At 51.5% G+C, this 18,528-nt stretch overlaps 1 protein-coding gene and 1 long non-coding RNA gene across 17 annotated transcripts in view; one reads left to right on the top strand and one right to left on the bottom strand.

The window, feature by feature from the left end:
• Positions 1-18,528, top strand: part of TECPR2 (tectonin beta-propeller repeat containing 2) — a 99,583-nt gene that overhangs the window by 70,050 nt on the left and 11,005 nt on the right. For 15 of the 16 annotated variants that reach the window (XM_086362832.1, XM_086362826.1, XM_086362834.1 and 12 more), the window contains one exon: positions 4,983-5,131. In XM_086362832.1, the coding sequence (XP_086218958.1) occupies positions 4,983-5,131 (149 nt within the window). Of the gene's footprint in view, positions 1-4,982; positions 5,132-6,073; positions 6,484-18,528 lie in introns of those variants that run through there. The other variant, XM_086362836.1, reaches the window with a different exon arrangement.
• Positions 10,313-17,046, bottom strand: LOC147348918 (uncharacterized). Its single transcript, XR_015149397.1, has 3 exons — positions 16,950-17,046; positions 11,678-11,806; positions 10,313-10,660 (listed from the first exon to the last, which is right to left on the bottom strand). It is a non-coding gene; the product is annotated as an uncharacterized LOC147348918 (long non-coding RNA).

Here is an 18,528-nt window from a genome sequence, read left to right as displayed (position 1 = left end):
CTACACACACACACACACACATATATTATTTTCCATCATGGTTTATCCATCATAGAATATAGACTGTTGTGCCCTGTGCTATATAGTAGAACCGTGTTATTTATTCTACGTGTAATAGCTTAACATCTACTAACCCTAACCTCTGAATCCATCCCTCCCTTAACCCCAACCCCTTGGCAACCACCAGTCAGTTCTCTATGTCCCTGATTCTATTTCTGTTTCATAAATAAGTTAATTTGTGTCAAATTTTAGATTCCACGTATAAGTGAAATTATTATTGTATGTAATTATTATATGTACAAATTATTATATATAGAGACAAAAATTACTATATTTGTCTTTCTCTTTCTGACTTCATTTAATGTAATAATTTCTAGTTGCACCCATGTTGCTACAGGTGGCCTTACTGGCATTATCCCAGATGTTTATCCATCTGTCATCGATGGACATGTAGGTTGCTTGCATGCCTTGGCTGTTATGCATAGTGCTGCTGTGCAGATGCAGGTGCCTGTATCTTGTGGAATTATAGTTTTGTCCAGATAGATCCCCAGGAGTGGGATCGCTAGATCATGTTACCTCTATTTGTAGTGTTTAAGGAACCTCCATGCTGTTCTCCACAGTGGCTGCACCAGCTGACGTTTCCCCCGACAGGGCAGGAGGGCCCCTTTGTCCACGCCGTCCCCAGTGTTTAATTTTTGCAGACTTGTTAGTGACAGCCATTCTGACTGCTGCGAGTGGCGCCTCCTTGTGGTTTCGGTTTGCGTCTCTTAGACTGAGAGACTTCTTCAGTTAAATGTTTAGCTGCTGAGCTCTGTTACAGAGACCGAATATGAAATATTATGACTTAAGACATGCCTAGTTTTTAGAAAAAAGTTGCATCGTTTAGCAGATATTTAAGACGCTCATAACATTTCATTTCCCAGTACACATAAAATGCCTGTGTCAGGCACTAGAATGTTCAGCGAACAAATGCAATCTGTAATTGAGTTCATCTGGTCACAGAGTTTAATGCAGACAGATTCAGCGTCAGCTCATGCCTTTAGGTAACAAATAGGACCATATTATATAGTAATTTATGCAGAAAAGCAATTTTATAAATAGTGAAAACCAAATAAATGCCACCTTTTGTTCTAAAATATATGTTTAAAAAGTAGTCTTAAAGGGAAAACGTCTGATCTGTTGAATAAAGTAATTAAAACTTTTTTTACATGGGAGCGGAAAGCAAAACAGAAGACAGGAAAATTATAGTGTGTCTGTGTTAGCTGGACTAGTGTTGTAGTTAACAAGCCCCGGATACCCGCGACTTAACACACGCTTGCTGCTCTCTGCTCCCACGAGGTGGTTCTCGCCCGGTCGTCGTCTCGCGGGTGGTGGCTGACTGAGCCCTGCTGTGCACTGTGGCCACTGCACATGGACCACTGAAGGGAAGGCCTTCTTGCCAGCTCATTTATGCTTCAGCTCAGGAATGACGGACCCCTTCCGCTCACAGCCCATTGTCCAGAACCTGTGGGGGGGGAGGGGGGTGCCCTTAACTCCAGGGGCTGTGACAAGCCCGGGGGTGCTGGGGAGCTGTGTTTGGCGCCACCTGTCTGCACCCCGTAGGCCTGCGTCCAGGCAGCCCGAGAGACCGTTTGGGAGGTAGGACGCCACAGAAAGGCCCTTGACTAAATGTTTTCTCTTTTGACCTGTCTCTCCTGTTTGAAATAAATTCACTTATACACGGGCGTTTACACTTGTTCTGGAAGACGCTGGCCTTGTAATGTGAGCTCTGTGTCTCACTAGGGGTGGAGCTCGTTGCTCACTCTGAGGTGCTGATCCAGGGTGTTTCTGTCACCATGGACCTTTCTTCACAGGAGCAGTTCCTAGTAGGGCAGGTTGACGATCCCAACATAGAATCCTTTTAAATTAACATTTTAAAGTGAGAATTTGTTTCTCAGCTATTTCTGTAATTTACTGCTGGAAGTACTTTATTTGGATTGCTACAGATCTTTTAATATGTAATGTTGGAGCCCTGGGATGTCTATTTTAACTCTGTAAAAGATTTTTAAAATACAGTATCATCTTTAGGAAATTTTTCCAGTAGTAATGGACTAATATTTTTAAGCTAAATACATGTGATGAGATTTTCCCATTGCAGGATCCGTGCCTGTGATCTGGTGATGACGCGGGCTGTCATCTGATGCCAGTGACAACTGTGTGGGGTGGCCAAGAGCCCCCTGCCAGTGAGCCTAGCTGCGCCACCTTTTTCCTGCTCTACAGTCAGAATGACTCATCCCCTAACTCAGTCACCAGAAGTCAAACCATTCAACTTGAAAAATGGGCAAAAGGCTTGACAGATACTTCACAAAGGAAGTGCCCCCATAAGCACATTAAAAGGCTCTCAGCATTACTTGTTATCAGGAACATGCAAATTAAAACAATGACAAGATGCCACTTTACTTCTACTAGGATGGCCGACATGAAAAGATACCCAGAGTGGATGCTGGTGAGGTGTTGGCCGCAGGTGGGTGTGTAAGATGGGCTACTGGCGGCCTCTTTGGAAGTTAAACATATAAATGTTATAGCCCAGAGTCCCACTCCTAGGTGTTACTCAGGAAAAACAACACACGTTCACCAAAAAGTCTCCTACAGGAATGACGACAGCAGCTTTGCTCCTAGCAGCACAACGTGGAAGTGACCCGAGTGTCTGCCAGTAGGAGACACTAACTGTGGCTATTACCTGCAGTGAGGAGGAGTGAATGGCTGACTTCCCGTCCAGAACATTACACTGAGAGCAGGAAGCCGGGCCAGGGGGAGTGCCGGCCTTGATCCTGTTCTCCTGGACTTCTAGACCAGACTGACTGGATCTGTGGCAACAGAAGTCAAAACAGTGGCTGCCTCAGGGCAGAGGGTGTTGACCAGAAGAGGCCTGAGGGAACTTTCTGGGTGGTGAAAATGTTCTGTGACAGGATAAGACGCAGGTTACTCCGGTATATTCACTTGTCAGCAGTGATGAGGCTGAACTTGTAAGATCTGTGCACTCAGCAGGTATGGAGCCCGAGGCCAGAAGCAGCCGGCAGGGAGAGTTGGCCTGGCCTGGGTTCAGACCCCAGTGCACCCTTGCCTCCTGGCTTAGCCGCCTTCTCTCTGGGATCTTGGACAGATCTCTTCAGTCCACGTCCTGATGGCCTCATGTGTGAGCTGGGGCAATAATAACCAGGTATGGTTGTTGTGAGGTTCAGCGACTGTTGGCTGTTGCTCTTTCTCCCAGATAAACTCTTAATCAAATATAATTTCTCTTTAAAGGCTCCTCCCACTTCTTTTCCTCTTGAAATTAGCTTAATAAACAAGGAGAAATGTAAAAAGAGAAATGAAGATTCCAGGAGGCTTCATTAGTCAATTGTAATTGGAAGGATTGATGCTGAAGCTGAAACTCCTAGTACTTAGGCCACCTGATGCAAAGAACTGACTCATTTGAAAAGACCCTGATGCTGAGAAAGATTGAGGGCAGGGGGAGAAGGGGACGACAGAGGATAAGATGGTTGGATGGCATCACCAACTCGATGGACATGAGTTTGAGTAAGCTCTGGGAGTTGGTGATGGACAGGGAGGCCTGGCGTGCTGCAGTCCATGGGGTCACAAAGAGTCAGAAACGACTGAGCGACTGAACTAGACTGAATTCTGATTAGGATCAAGATTATGCAAACAATGAATTCTCTCACCCCAGACCCAGAATTTGCTACTAACGGTTGTGTATGTGATGAAGCTCATTGTGAGACCCATTCAGTTCAGTTCAGTCGCTCAGTCGTGTCCGACTCTTTGCGACCCCATGAATCGCAGCATGCCAGGCTTCCCTGTCCATCACCATCTCCCAGAGTTCAATCAAACTCACGTCCATCGAGTCTGTGATGCCATCCAGCCATCTCATCCTCTATCGTCCCCTTTTCCTCCTGCCCCCAATCCCTCCCAGCATCAGAGTCTTTTCCAGTGAGTCAACTCTTCGCATGAGGTGCCCAAAGTACTGAAGTTTCAGCTTTAGCATCAGTCCTTCCAATGAACACCCAGGGCTGATCTCCTTCAGAATGGACTGGTTGGATCTCCTTGCGGTCCGAGGGACTCTCAAGAGTCTTCTCCAACACCACAGTTCAAAAGCATCAATTCTTTGGCGCTCAGCTTTCTTCACAGTCCAACTCTCGCATCCATACATGACCACTGGAAAAACCATACCCTTGACTAGATGGACCTTTGTTGGCAAAGTAATGTCTCTGCTTTTGAATATGCTATCTAGGTTGGACATAACTTTCCTTCCAAGGAGTAAGCGTCTTTTAATTTCATGGCTGCAGTCACCATCTGCAGTGATTTTGGAGCCCAGAAAAATAAAGTCTGACACTGTTTCCATTGTTTGCCCATCTATTTCCCATGATGTGATGGGAACGGATGCCATGATCTTAGTTTTATGAATGTTGAGCTTTAAGCCAACTTTTTCACTCTCCTCAAAAGGCTTTTTAGTTCCTCTTCACTTTCTGCATAAGGGTGGTGTCATCTGCATATCTGAGGTTATATTTCTCCCAGCAGTCTTGATTCCAACTTGTGTTTCTTCCCACCCAGCTTTTCTCATGATGTACTCTGCATAGAAGTTAAATAAGCAGGGCGACAATATACAGCCTTGACGTGCTCCTTTTCCTATTTGGAACCAGTCTGTTGTTCCATGTCCACCATGCTGAGGTATTAACCCGTGCTTGGTGGCTCAGGGTGTGTGCTGATGGCATCTTGACTCCTCTGTCTCTGGTGTGGGAGGGCTGCAGTGTGGCGCCAGGCGGGTGGCTGGGCACCCAGAGGCCTTGGTGACTCTCGTGTGCGATAATATTCTCCAGCCATAGAGTTCAGCTGCACACGCAGTGTCATTTCTTCCTTTGAAGAACAAAATCAAAGTTCATAGCTTACATGAGCCGTGAGTCATCACACGAAAGTGGCTAGCACGTGTGCCTTCTGTCTGTTTACAGGAGCTGTGAAACTGACGAGTCTGGCCTGTGGAAACCAGCACGTCTGGGCCTGTGACTCCAGGGGTGGCGTTTACTTCCGCGTTGGCACCCAGCCGCTGAACCCCAGTCTGATGCTTCCGGCCTGGATAGCGATTGAGCCGCCTGTCCAGGTGAGCAGAGGTTGCCTGATCCCAGCTCCCCAGTTGGCCGGTCAGGTGCTGAGGTGGGGAGAGGACGCACTTGCCGACGAGGGCCTCCCAGCAAACGGGGCGGAGGCGCGTATCCGAGCGCTGGGGGCTGAGTGTGCCTGGGGTCAGCACACACTCATTCCCTGGCGTTCCAACTCAGAGTCTGGTATTTGTGGAGTTTAGAGCTGAACAGGTTCACGATGATCTGAGCCAGGGCTGCTTTTTCTTTCTCAAAAATGTTTTGTTTCTGACTTTTTAAAAATGAGCATTATTTTCTTTAAAGCAAATAATATCCAAAAGGAAGAGAGTAAAAGTCCCATAAAGATCTTGTGATGAGAGAGCCTATTACCATTATTTTGTGAGTGCCTTTTCTATTTTGTTGAAGAAATAGTTTTTCCTTTTTAAAAAAATATTTATTTGCTGCATCAGGTCTTAAGTTGTGCGTCATGCGAGGTCTCTGTGTGGCGCAGACTCTCTAGTTGTCACGTGAGGTCTCACTGTGGCGCAGACTCTCTAGTTGTCACGCAAGGTCTCTCTCTATGGCGCAGACTCTCTATAGTTTCACGCGAGGTGTCTCTCTGTGGCGCAGAGTCTCTTGTCGTGCACATGCTCAGTTGCTCTGACGCATGTGGGGTCTTAGTTCCCCAACCAGGGATTGAACCCACGTCCCCTGCTTTGCAAGGAGGATTGTTAGCCACTGGACCCCCAGGGGAGTCTTCAGAAATTATTTTTCTTATGCATCCCATCCCATCCCCAACGCCTATCGTATTTTAGTTTACCATGTATCCTAAATGTTTTTCTTTTGACTGTTCTACCACTCAAATCAAAAGCTGAAGTCTGATTTTCGTGCACTCTTTAGTTACTCTTAAATAGCTAGTGGCCCTGGTGACTATGCTAAGTGTACTTCTGTTAAAACTTTTGCAGGAAGGCTGTGATTTAATGAGCTATTTACTCCAGTGCTTTCTAGTCCCCATTTGTGACTTTGTTCGGAAAAAAATGAAGCCTCACGCGCAGCAGCGGCGGGAGTGGCTGGCTGAACAGACGCGTGAACGGAGACGAGGAGCCCGGTGTCGGGCGGGCGCCTGTGCTGCTGGCCGTCTGCATTTGGACACCATAAACCCCCAGGGGTGCGGCAGCAGAGGCCAGGGTGCACGGCTGAGGACCACCTGTCCTGCCCGGGAGGCCTGGGATGCGTGCTGGGAGCCGCTGTAGTCAGAGGCCCGTGCCGAGTTCTTTCAGGCCACTGGCCACGGCCACAGGGAGGCTCCATGCGGATCTTCCTCTCACGGGGTCATGACGAGAGTGAGTGGAATCGTGTCTGAGTTCGAAGGTTCTGTGTGCACACCGGCCCCGTGTTCCTCTGCACGCAGTGCTGGCTGACAGTTGCAGTTCACGCAGCACAGGGGACGGGGTGTGGCCGGCCGGCCATGTGGTGCTCTGCTGATGGGTGGCGAGGGTTTCTCTGCTGTTCTCAAACTCTCCTTAGACGAGCCGGCACCCTCTTGTCTGACTCCTTTGGTAGTCATCGCCACCTCCTAGCAGCTTTATCTTAAAGGAAGGGTTATAATTAACTCTTTACGGTATACAACTCAGTGCTTTTTAGTATATTTGCAAAGCTCTGCAACCATCCCTGCTCTCCAATCTAGAACTTTCTCACTTGGAAAGAAACCCCTGGCCCACTGGTAACCTCCTCTCAGAATCGTCACCCCGCGGCCCTGGCAGCCACCCGTCTCCTTTGTGTTTCTATGCACTTGCCTGGTCTGGATTTTCCTATTTTGTGTAAATGGGGTCTTGTAATTGGTGGCGTTTTTATCTGCCGTCTTTCACTTAGCGTCATCTTTTCAGCGTTCATCCACACTGTAGCACGTGTCAGTACTTCATTCCTTTAATGACTGAATAGTATTCCATTGGAATAGTATTCCATTCCATTCTACCAGGGCTTCCTGGTGGCTCAGCTGGTAAAGAATCCGCCTGCAGTGAGGGAGACCTGGGTTCAGTCCCTGGATTGGGAAGATCCCCTGGAGAAGGGAAAGGCTACCCACTCCTGTATTCCGGCCTGGAGAATTCCTTGGACTGTATATTCATGTTGGACACAACTGAGTGACTTTCATTCATTCCGTTGTGTGGATTTGCCATGGTTTGTTTACCCATTCGTCAGCTGATGGATCTTTGGGTTGTTCCCACTTTCTGGCTGCTATGGATAATGCTGCTGTGAACATTCTTGTACAAAATTGTACAGACTTGTGTGTTCAGTTCTGTTGGGTCTGTGACTTTAAGTGGATTGTTGGGTCATATGCTGATTGTATGTTTAGCTTTCTCAGGAACTGCCAGACTGCTTTCCATACTGGCTGCACCGTTCTACATTCTACCAGTAACGTGTGAGGGTGCTGACTTCTCTACACCCTTACTGAAAAACTTTTTTTTTGGCCAGTTTAAAAAGCCTGTCTTAGTGGGTGTAAAACAATATTTCATGATGGTTTTCTTTAAAAAACAGGGTAAAAAGTTCATTGAAATAGGAAACGCTAGTTTTTATATTATGGGGGTTACTGAATGTTCTGATTTGTATTAAAACAGTCCTATACACAAAGGAAAGCTGATCTGATCCAAACTGGCAGTTTTGTTATAATTCAGTTGAGTTTTAATTTAGATGTGACTGATGTGTAGCACTGTGTTAGTCTCACAGGCACAATGTGATTCGGCATTTGTATATATATTGCAAAGTGGTCGCCACAGTAAGTCCAGTCAACACCTGTCATGATGCACAGTTTTCTCCTATGATGAGGACTCTGGACCTGCCCCCTCAGCACCTCGCAGGCCTGCGGTGCAGCATTGCCAACCGCGGCCACCGTGCTGACCATTGTATTCCCACGTCCTCACAGTTTTCATTTGCATTTCCTGAAGGGCCAGTGCGCATCTTGTGTGTTTATTCGTCATTTATGTGTCTTATTTGGGGAACTAACATATTCAGATACTTTGCTCATTACAAAGATCATGGCATCTGGTCCCGTCACTTCATGGGAAAGAGATGGGGAAACAGTGTCAGACTTTATTTTTTGGGGCTCCAAAATCACTGCAGATGGTGACTGAAGCCATGAAATTAAAAGACGCTTACTCCTTCGAAGGAAAGTTATGACCAACCTAGATAGCATATTCAAAAGCAGAGACATTACTTTGCCAACAAAGGTCCATCTAGTCAAGGCTATGGTTTTTCCTGTGGTCATGTATGGATGCGAGAGTTGGACTGTGAAGAAAGCTGAGCACCAAAGAATTGATGCTTTTGAACTGTGGTGTTGGAGAAGACTCTTGAGAGTCCCTCGGACTGCAAGGAGATCCAACCAGTCCATTCTGAAGATCATCCCTGGGTGTTTGTTGGAAGGACTGATGCTAAAGCTGAAACTCCAGTACTTTGGCCACCACATGCGAAGAGTTGACTCATTGGAAAAGAGTCTGATGCTGGGAGGGATTGGGGGCAGGAGGAGAAGGGGACAACAGAGGATGAGATGGCTGGATGGCATCACCGACTTGATGGACATGAGTCTGAGTGAACTCCAGGAGTTGGTGATGGACAGAGAGGCCTGGCGTGCTGCGATTCATGGGGTCTCAAAGAGTCGGACACGCCTGAGCGACTGAACTGAACTGACTGACTTGTCTTTTCACTGCTGAGCTGTAAGGCTTTTTCATATATTCTGGATGTGTGCATCTCATGTGTGCATACCCACCCACTCAGTTGTGTCCCAGACCCTTATGAGAATTATGATTTACAAGGCTTTTCTCCCACCCTCTGGGTTGTTCCTTCACTTTCTTTACGGTGTCTTTTAAGGCGCACAGAATTTTTTAATTTTGATGAAGGCCATCTAACCTCCATTTTCCTTCAGTTGCTCATACTTTTGGTGTCATCGAGGATGACGTGAAATCATAAGCTCCTCTTTTTTCAGCATCTATATTCTGGAAGACCCTCTAGGAAGCAAAGCTAAAATGGGGGGACATAAGCTTTACTTGGAGTGCTCTATTGACTATGGGCTTCCCTGATAGCTTAGTTGGTAAAGAATCTGCCTGCAATGCAGGAGACCCCGGTTTGATACCTGGGTTGGGACGATGAGCTGGAGAAGGGTAGGTTACCCACTCTGCTATTCTTGGGCTTTCCTTTTGGCTCAGTTGGTAAAGAATCCGCCTGCAATGTGGGAGACCTGGGTTCAATCCCTGGGTTGGGAAGATCCCCTGGAGAAAGGAAAGGCTACCCACTCCAGTGTTCTGGCCCAGAGAATTCCATGAACTGTATAGTCCATGGGGTCGCAAAGAGTCAGACACAAGTGAGCGAGTTTCACTTTAACTGTAAAGTATTGACTGTGGGTTGATGAAAGCTTTGCCCAAGAAAATGCCAAAATAGAACAAATTCAAATGAAAGGGCCTCAGAGCTGTACTCTGAGTAAAGTAGTGACTGCTCAATGGGCTGTTCAGCATTAACTGTTTCGGGCACTTCCGTTGAATGGACCACATTCTCTTAGTAGCTTTCAGTGTGCTGTAGGAGAAGTGCACATTGAGCTTGTAGCTACAGAACTGGTTCCTGTGGGGAAAACCAGGCTTTACCCTTGCACAGGCCTTTTGCTAAGCTCTTCCACGGTCTGCTGAGGACCAAGGCCTGGGCCGCCTACTGACTGCACGAGCCCCAGAGCACCGAGTCCAGGCAGCGTGCCACAGGCTCAGCCGGTGGCCCCCCAGGCGGGGCTTTAGGACAAAGCCTGCCTTTAAATTGAATTTCAGATTAATCTTCAAGTTGCAGAAGTTCCTGAGAAGACTAGTCCAGTGGCAGAGTGGGGATGGTACAAGGCCTTGTAAAATGGTTTAGAAAGTCGGGATGGTTTGGTTGAATGCAGGTATTAGAATGTGGATGGTGTTTCTGTGTTTTGATCATAATCGACCTCTCTCTGCTCTGTTTTATTTACTCCTGGGCACGAGCATCCTGATCTCCAGGTAGGATGTGTGTGCAGCTAGTCTGTGGAGGCCACAACAGGCCTTACAGGGCACAGAGCGGTGCGGCCGCAGGGGCCTTCTGGAACCAGCAGCAGTTTCCCTGTCTCTGTGTCCTGCTCTCTCTGGGAGCACCTCCCTCCTGCAGTAGTTTCGGGGTGAAGTTGTAACCAAGTACTCAAAACAAATGACTCAGTTTGCAGACTTGCTAACATTTGGAAGGATGTGGAAAAAATATTTATAGTTGTGTTCAGCATGGTTTCTTTGGAGCTTGCTGCTTTGGTGGGAGCGTTTTCTGTCCGCACTAGCGGTGCCTCCACAGTAGCACAGCTGATGCTGTGACTTCACAGCACTGTGGGCACCGTGAGCCCCCCGCCTGCACTGGCCCACCGCTGCCTTCAGAGGGCCTCCCCTGCCCTCCTGCCCGCCCCACCTCTGGGCAGTCCCTGCTCCTCCTCAACATGCCCGGTGTCCAGGCCTCCCAAGGTGGGTGGCTCCAGCCGGGCTCCAGGGTCATCTACTTGGCGTGGATTACAGCTTTGTCTGGAAAAGAGAGAGACCAGCAAAATCAAGACTCATGTGACTGGCAAATGGTGAAAACTTATTTTAAATTCAACTACTGTAGGTATTTTTAGCTATATGAACAACAACTAAAAAAAACAAACATGCACGCATGGTAACGGGAAATCCCATGAGAATGTCACGCTCACAGGTGGTGCCGGTGGGGACGGAGGTTGATGCTACTTTACACAACCAGATCTCAGAGAAGTTCCCAGCTCGGGGCAGTAGGCTTGCTTCAGAGAGGCGTTAGAGTGAGAGGGGACCCTGCCCGGCTGGGACCTCACAGGGAAAGCTGTCTTCACCCTCTCTACTACCAGCCAAGGTGTGTGGGCATCCCTGGATGCAGCTCCACCACCACCACCGCCCCCGCATGGCTGGCATAGGTCACTCAGGCGGGGACAAGATGGCAGAAGGAGATGGTACCCACGCCCCAAAGCCAAGCTCTGCAGGTCCAACCTGGTGCCTGCTTCCAAGAGTCTTGGGGTGTTCTGAAGACTCATGTTCCCTCTTGACATCAAAGTACAAGGCCTTGGGGTAATTAAACCAGATTCCTCTCACCGCATCTGGGGCACCATGGGCTAAATCCCTCCACACAGCCCAGTGAGCAACATCGCACAGGAACACCACACGGCATCCTGGGATGGGGAGCTCGGAGCTCTGCGTGCCAAGCTTGGGACACCATCGCATCTGACAGTCCCTGGTGTTTAATAACAGAAAGAGAAGGGCTTCCCTCGTGGCTCAGTGGTTAAGAATCCTCCTGCCAAAGCAGAAGACACAGGTTCAGTCCATGGGCCAAGAAGGTCCCACGTGCTTCAGGGGAGCTGAGCCTGTGTGCCACAGCTGCTGAGTCTGCGCTCCGGAGCCCGGGAGCCTAGAGCCTGCCCTCCTCAGTCCCAGGAGCCACCACCATGAGAGAAAACCTGCATGGCCACAAAGCCCCAGCACTGCCCAAGATAAATTATAAAAGAGTAAGAGAGGAGAACGTTGTGAATTCCATGCCTGGTGTCTCGGAGGCCTCTGCTTCTTGAGGATGTGGCTGGGGGTTTGCCGTGAGGGCTGAGGCGAGTTCTGCCAGACACGGGCAGCAAGGAGGAATCTTGCTTCCCACAGAGAAACGCTCACAGCACACTGTTGAATAAAAATGTCAGTTACCAAAGTCTGTCTGATGATTCTATTTTTGTGTGAAAAAAAAAAAAAAGACATGTACATTGAAAAAGTCCATAAAGACATCCCGCAAAATGGTAGCCGGGGTGACAGCTTCACTGTGCTCTTGTGGCTGAATGCTCTCCCGCCTGTAATTTACTTCTGTTCTGTGAATATCTTGCAGTGAACTTAATTACTTACGGAGTAAGTCCTTAGTTCCTAACTGAATCATCTGCTAATGAGAGTCCACCTTGGAAAATAATCAGAAATGTCCCAAAGCTCTTGTGCTGCTGTTTATATGACAGTGTCCAGTTCAGAGACCAAGTGTGGGGAGTGAAGCTGGGTGGTGCCCACCCCGCTCTTGTGAAGAGTCTGCAGTTATACTAATTATGAGTGGTTAGGACACCATTGGAAGGACTGATGCTGAAGCTGAAACTCCAGTACTTTGGCCACCTCATGCGAAGAGCTGACTCACTGGAAAAGACCCTGATGATGGGAGGGATTGGGGGCAGGAGGAGAAGGGGATGAGAGAGGATAAGATGACTGGATGGCATCACCCACTCGATGGACATGAGTTTGACTTTCCGGGAGTTGGTGATGGACAGGGAGGCCTGGCGTGTTGCAGTTCATGGGGTCGCAGAGAGTCAGACACGAACTGAACAACTGAACTGAACTGAAGGACACCGTGCTTCCACTGCAGGGGGCACGGGTTCAATTCCTGGTCGGGGAACTAAGATCCCACAAGCCATGGGGCACAGCCAAAAAAAACTTGTATCAAACAGTAAAAATGTTTAAATGAATGCAGAACGGTGCACTGAGCCGTGCTGGGGAGCGGGGGCGGGGGGGTGCTGCCTCTGAGGGAGGGAAGTGATAAGAGACCTCAGGCAGAGCGGGGTAGGCCAGGGTCCCAGCCAGGAAGGAAACCCAGGTCACTGAGGGTTGCCAGCTGCGGCTTCTGTGGATGAAATCGGCCTTGAACTCACAGAGCCAGGGTGCGTTTCCGGTCAGCAGCAAGAAATTGGTCTGGCCAGTGTTTCTGAGCAGGGAAAGGTGCTGCTCCGTGGTGTGCCGGGTAGGATGGTTTGCTGCTAGGGACGGTTTGTAGCTGGGCACTGTCCGAGCCTGTTGAGACATCAGTTTCTTGTTCTTCTCAGCGCTGAGTCCTGAGTCTTGCCCAGTGAGACGCTCTGCAGAGGAGGACGCAGGAGAAACATGGGGTGGCGAGGGCCTAGGTTCCAGGGAACTTGACTGTCGGCCTGGAGAGTCCTCAGCAGACTCCAGGGGCAGCCGGCGTCCTGGGTGGCCGGCATGATGGCTCTGGGTGAGGACGTCCTGCGGAGCCGCCAGACTGTTCGGCCTGGTCCCCTGGATCCGGAGCACACATCTGTGAGATCACTGCGCTGGGGGGAGGGGTGTGGTAACCCGGACCCCGAATATCTGGGCACAGAAGCCTGTCTGTGCTGGGGCCCAGGCTTCTCCCGGTGAAAAGGCTGGCTGCCCCCGTGTGCCCCTGCCAGCTCTGTGGCTGACCCGCCAGGGCTCGCCCAGGCAGCGTGGCGTGTGTGTGCAAACTGCCGGACGCCACCCCAGCTGTCTGCACGCAGGTGCCTGGGACAGGCTCACGGGAGGGTGTGGCGGGCGGCCTCTCCTCCTCAGCCGTGGGGGGCAGTGCTGGGCGCACAGGTAAGGACAGCTCACCAGTCAGCCGGGTCTACCCAGTGGGCCACAAGCACCTCATGTCCCCTTACGGTCCCCACTCAGGAGAACAACTGTCTCTTAGCTTCGTCTCCCTAAATAGCTTCGTAGGAGTCTGTGTCTCCATGCTTCTAGCCCTGGGGTCTTCATCTGACTCCTGCTGGAAGCAGGGGGTGCCTCTCCCCCCAGCCATCTGCCCTGCCTCCCCGCCTACCTCCTCCCAGCACTACGGAGCTGCAGTGGGGCGCACACCCTTCAGAGCTGAGCTGGCAGTGAACTGCACCCCATTTTCTTATCTGCGAGACTGTTTTCCTTGGGCTTGAGCATTGTCTTGTTTTTCCATCTGGTTTTCTCTATGGTTTGCGTATTCAGCCTCAATGTTTCCCCGCCAGCTGAGTCCATTTCCCCTCCATATGCCCAGACACATCGGTTCCATCCCCTTCTTGGAGCTGTCTCCCTGGACACCCTGGCCAGCTGCAGTCTGGCCTGCCGCTCTGTCCTCCTGGGGTCACCCTTTGTCTTGCTGGTGTGTGGGATCTCTTCTCTTCTGGATCCTGTGTCTTCCTCTGCCTGTCGCTGCCGTGGTGGAGTTTCTCCTCCGGTCAGTTCCTGAGAAAGGTTTGTGGAGGTAACTTTTGGAGACATTGCATGTCTGAAAGTCTTTGCTCACATTCGTCCTTGACTTTGTCTTGAGTTTATCAATCTAGGTTGGAAATCATTTTCCTTTAGAATCTGTAGGTTTTCTTCCATCATCTCCTGGCATCCAGTATTCCTGTCGAGATGTCTGAAGCCATTCTGATACTTGATCCTTGCTACCTGACCTGTGTTTTCTCCCTAGAAGTTTGTGAGATCTCCTTGTTCCCATTGTCTTGGGAGCAGAGAGTAGTGTGTGCCTGGGGGAGTCTGTTTTAGTCTTTGTGCCAGGAAGCCTTCCAGCTTGGAGCTCGTGGCCTTTGTTCTGGGATATATCCCGTGCTTGTGCTGGCTCATGCTGGCATCTCCTCCAGGCCTCTGCCCGACCCCCTGACCCCATTCTCCCACCCCACAGGTGCTCTTCCTGGGCATCTTGCTTTTGTGCCACGGCGCTGCTTTTCTTACCTTTTCTCTCCTATTTTCTTTCTCTTACACTTTTATCCCATTTTCTTCTTCATCCTGCAGTCCCTCTATGGGGCACTGTCTGAGCCTGTTGAGACATCAATTTCTTGTTCTTCTCGGCAGTGAGTCCTAAGTCTTGCCCAGTGAGCCCCTCTGCAGGGGAGGACACAGGAGAAACATCAAGTGCCCAAGGAGCCTGGCGAGGGCCTCTGGCTCATTTTCCGGGGAACTCGACTGTCGGCCTGGGGAGTTTGCGGCAGACTCCAGGGGTTTTTTCTGTTAAAATATGTATGTATATAATATACATATGTAAATGTTAAAATATGTTTGTATATACTTTTCTTTTCCTCCACACTCTGTATGATTTGTGGGATCTTAGTTCCCCAACCAGGGGTTAAACCAGGCCCTTGGCAGTAAAAGCACTGACTCTTAACCCCTGGGCCACCGGAAAATTCCCTCTGTGATTATATTTTAATTTCTGGATACTCCTGTTGCTGATTCTCAGTTGTTGAGTCTTCTCTTGCCCTCAAGGATGTTTTTTTCTTTCTTTGATTTTTTGATTCTGCTAGGTCTTTGTTGGGGCTTTCCAGGTGGCACCACTGACTGGTAAAGAACCCGCCTGCCAATGCAGGAGACATAAGAGATAAGAGGATCCCCTGGAGGAGGATGTGGCAACCCACTCCAGTATTCTTGCCTGGAGAATCCCATGGACAGAGGAGCCTGGCAGGCTACGGTCCATGGGGACTCACAGAGTCGGACAGGACTGAAGTGACTGAGCACAGCACAGACCTTTATTGCTGTCCTAGGGCTTTCTCTCCTTGGGGTGAGTGGGGGCTACCCTGTAGTCGTGGCGCACAGGCTTCTGATTCTGGGGGCTTCTCTTGTTGCACAGTATGGAGCCCTCGAGCGTGGGCTCCGTACTCGCGGCTCCCAGGCTCCGGAGCGCAGGCCCCATACTCGCAGCATCCCGGCTCCGGAGCACGGGGTCTGTACTCGCGGCTCCTGGGCTTAGTGGTTCCGCAGCATGTGGGCTCTTCCCAGACCGGGAATTGAACCCGTGTCCCCTGCGTTGACAGGTGGACTCTGATCCACTGCGCCACCAGGGAGGCCCTCCGAGGATGTTTTGAAGTTTCTTGCCGGGCTGAGACCCCATGTCCCTTGAGCTGCTGCCTCCTGTCTCTCCTGTGTCCTCTCCACACAGCTTTCCTTAGACAATGGTGGTTTTATGTACTGGGGGGGTGGGGAATGAGCGTGCGTGAGGCTTGCTGACGGTGGTCTCTCCATGGTGGTTGGGCCGTGTGGTTTGCTGGGGGCAGGGGGGCTTCACTCGGCTCCTGAGCCCCTTCCTGCTCACCCACTGCCTCCCAGTCCGTGCATTGTGTGGCCTCTGCTCGCGTCATCACCCCTGGGCTCCCCACGCTCCTGTGAGAGGGGAGGACACGGTGCCCACTGCCCGGGAAGCTGTGGGCGTCACAGCTCTTCGGCGGCTGGCACCCCCGCCCCGTGCTGAGCCCAGGGCATTGCACGCCCCTTCTCCCACTGGCGGAGTCAGGGTCCCTCCAAGGACGCGCCCCTCCTGCGCCCCTTCTTTGTCTCCTCGAGCACCCCTGGCTGGGGTCGAGGTGTCGGGGGCTCCTGTCCCACACGCGGTCCTCTGATGCCCTTAGTGGTGCTGCCTGCGAGGGCAGGATAAGACCTCCAAGAATGGAGGCTCATGCCGTTGGCCAGCACAGCTCCATTTTGAGGAAAAACACTTTTTGAGAACTGCCTTTATATCCCACCCCACCCCACCGTGGCTCCATTTGAACACCTGCTGTTTTGAGCTTCCATCTCCTCAGACCCCGTCCTCCTGGGTTGGCCCTGCCCTCTCTCCTCTTACTGGGGGGCTGTGACTCCCAGCCAGACCCCCCAGCCTTGCAGCCGTCCCCTCACCATCTCTCAACTTGTCGACCCAGAGGCCAAAACAAACGCCCATGGGCCCTATCCCGGCCGACAGGTGTGTGCGAGTGCCCCCCCGGAGGCCCCTCCCAGGGCCTTGCCCTCCTGGCCTTCTCCCGGTGAGCAGGCCCCCAGCACGGGGCGCTCAGCTCCGCTGCTGAGTGTGAGAAGCCCTCTGAGCACCTGGGCCAGTGCCCCGGGGTCAAGTCTCCACAGACTCGGAGCACAGTAGTGCCAGCGCCCTCGCTGACCCTGCATGCAGGCTGCGGTCCACTCCCCGGCACGGCCACCCCTGCCAGCCCGGCTCAGGAGGAAGAGAACGTGACCTCTGCCCAGGAAACCTGTTTCTCAGTCTTTTCCTTGGCACATCCCCCAGCAGCTAGCAACTGCTGTATCTTACTGGATTCCGAGGTTGTGCCGGGGAAGGAGTCACCCGTCACCTTCTGGCTTTGCCATCAGCAGCAAGAGGAAGAAAGAAACCAGGAACTTTGCTCCAGTCCAGAGCCCGCGTCTGGTGGCCTCGCCCAGCTGGGTCAGCAGTTCAGCAGCGCGGCTCACCCTCCAGAGAAAATCCTAGACTTCAGCCAGATACTTTTAACACTAACAGCAGAGTGGCTCCCACACGACTGCCCCGGGGGCCAAGGCAGCGTGCAGAGCGGGGTCTGCGGGCCTCGGGTTGAAGACACCCCCAGGCTGCCCGGCAGGCCCCAGGGCAGCCAGGACCACCGTGCCCCAGCCCCGGAGCATGAACACCTGGCAGGGGAGCCCCGCGGGCCGTCTGCCCCTGCCAGCTGAGGACGCAGAGCCCAGGAGGGGAGGACGGGCGTGCCCAGGCAGCACGCTGAGAGCCCACTGGCCCTGCATGTAGATACAGGCTGTTCACCCCAGTGTCCACTGTTCAGGCTCCCGTGAAAGGAGGAGGAGATGAGAGGCGGCACGGGATCCGCTCCAGGGAAGGCACGGAAGAACTGAAGTGACCAGACAGAACTCAGGAAGCGCGGAAACCTAGGGCCACGTGCCAGGGGCTGAATGTGCCCGAGGCTTGGCAGCCTGGGGCTTCCTGCCGCTGCCTTGGGGTGCTCAATCCAGACCCCGCATCCTCCAGGAAAGGCAGAGTTCACCGCGTCTCCCAGATGTTAGGTGGGCTCGAGGTTCATTTGGATTGAGGGAGGGGGAGCCTGCAGGGGAAGGAAAGCATGACTGGCCGCCATGCGGGGTCAGGGTTTCTCTTCAGAAGCATCTTTCCCCGTGGCGTCTGTGTGCCCAGCAGGCTCCCAGTTCATTCACCTCGGTGTCCCCGAAATATTCCTTCACGTGAACTTCATCCAAGGTCACATGAAGTCCCTACCAGAGTGATTTGTCTAGATAAACATTTATTCTGGCTGTAGAATTTTTGACTTTTTTTCTTTACGCCTGGGTTTATTAACATTGCTGGGCTTTCCAGGTGGCGCTCGCTAGTGGTGAAGAACCCGCCTGCCAGTGCAGGAGATGTAAGAGACACGGGTTCAGTCCCTGGGTCAGGAAGATCCCCTGGAGGCGGGCATGGCCACCCACTCCAGTATTCTTGCCTGGAGAATCCCATGGACAGAGGAGCTGGTGGGCTACAGTCCATGGGGTGGCGAAGAGTTGGACACGACTGAAGTGGCGAAGCACACGTGCACACTCACGTTCTGCCTGCAGGAAGCGTGTGTATGCACACATGTGTATTCATTCCTTGGAATCGAGGCCCAGTCTGCCAGAAGTTTGGAGCCCTCTGGTCTGAGCCCTGGACACCTCATTTCTAGAAGATGGGCAGGACCCTCACTTCTCAGCCTGAGTTTTTGTCCATTTTCTCACCCAGAATGTGAGGGAGTTGGGCTTAACCGGTCTCCTAGGGCCCTTCCAGCCCCAAGCTGGTTTTGGCGAGCCCATGGCTCAAACCAGCCGGAGTGCTCTAGAGAGGCGGTGCTAACGCCCCTCTCCTCCCAGGGGTTCCAAGC

This window comes from Bos grunniens, chromosome 21 (assembly GCF_055505025.1).
Source record: "Bos grunniens cultivar Pamir isolate PY7600 chromosome 21, Bosgru_T2T1.0, whole genome shotgun sequence".
NCBI lineage: Eukaryota > Metazoa > Chordata > Mammalia > Artiodactyla > Bovidae > Bos > Bos grunniens.
Note: the sequence above shows the minus strand (reverse complement) of the source record. Positions and strands in the feature narration are given on the sequence as shown.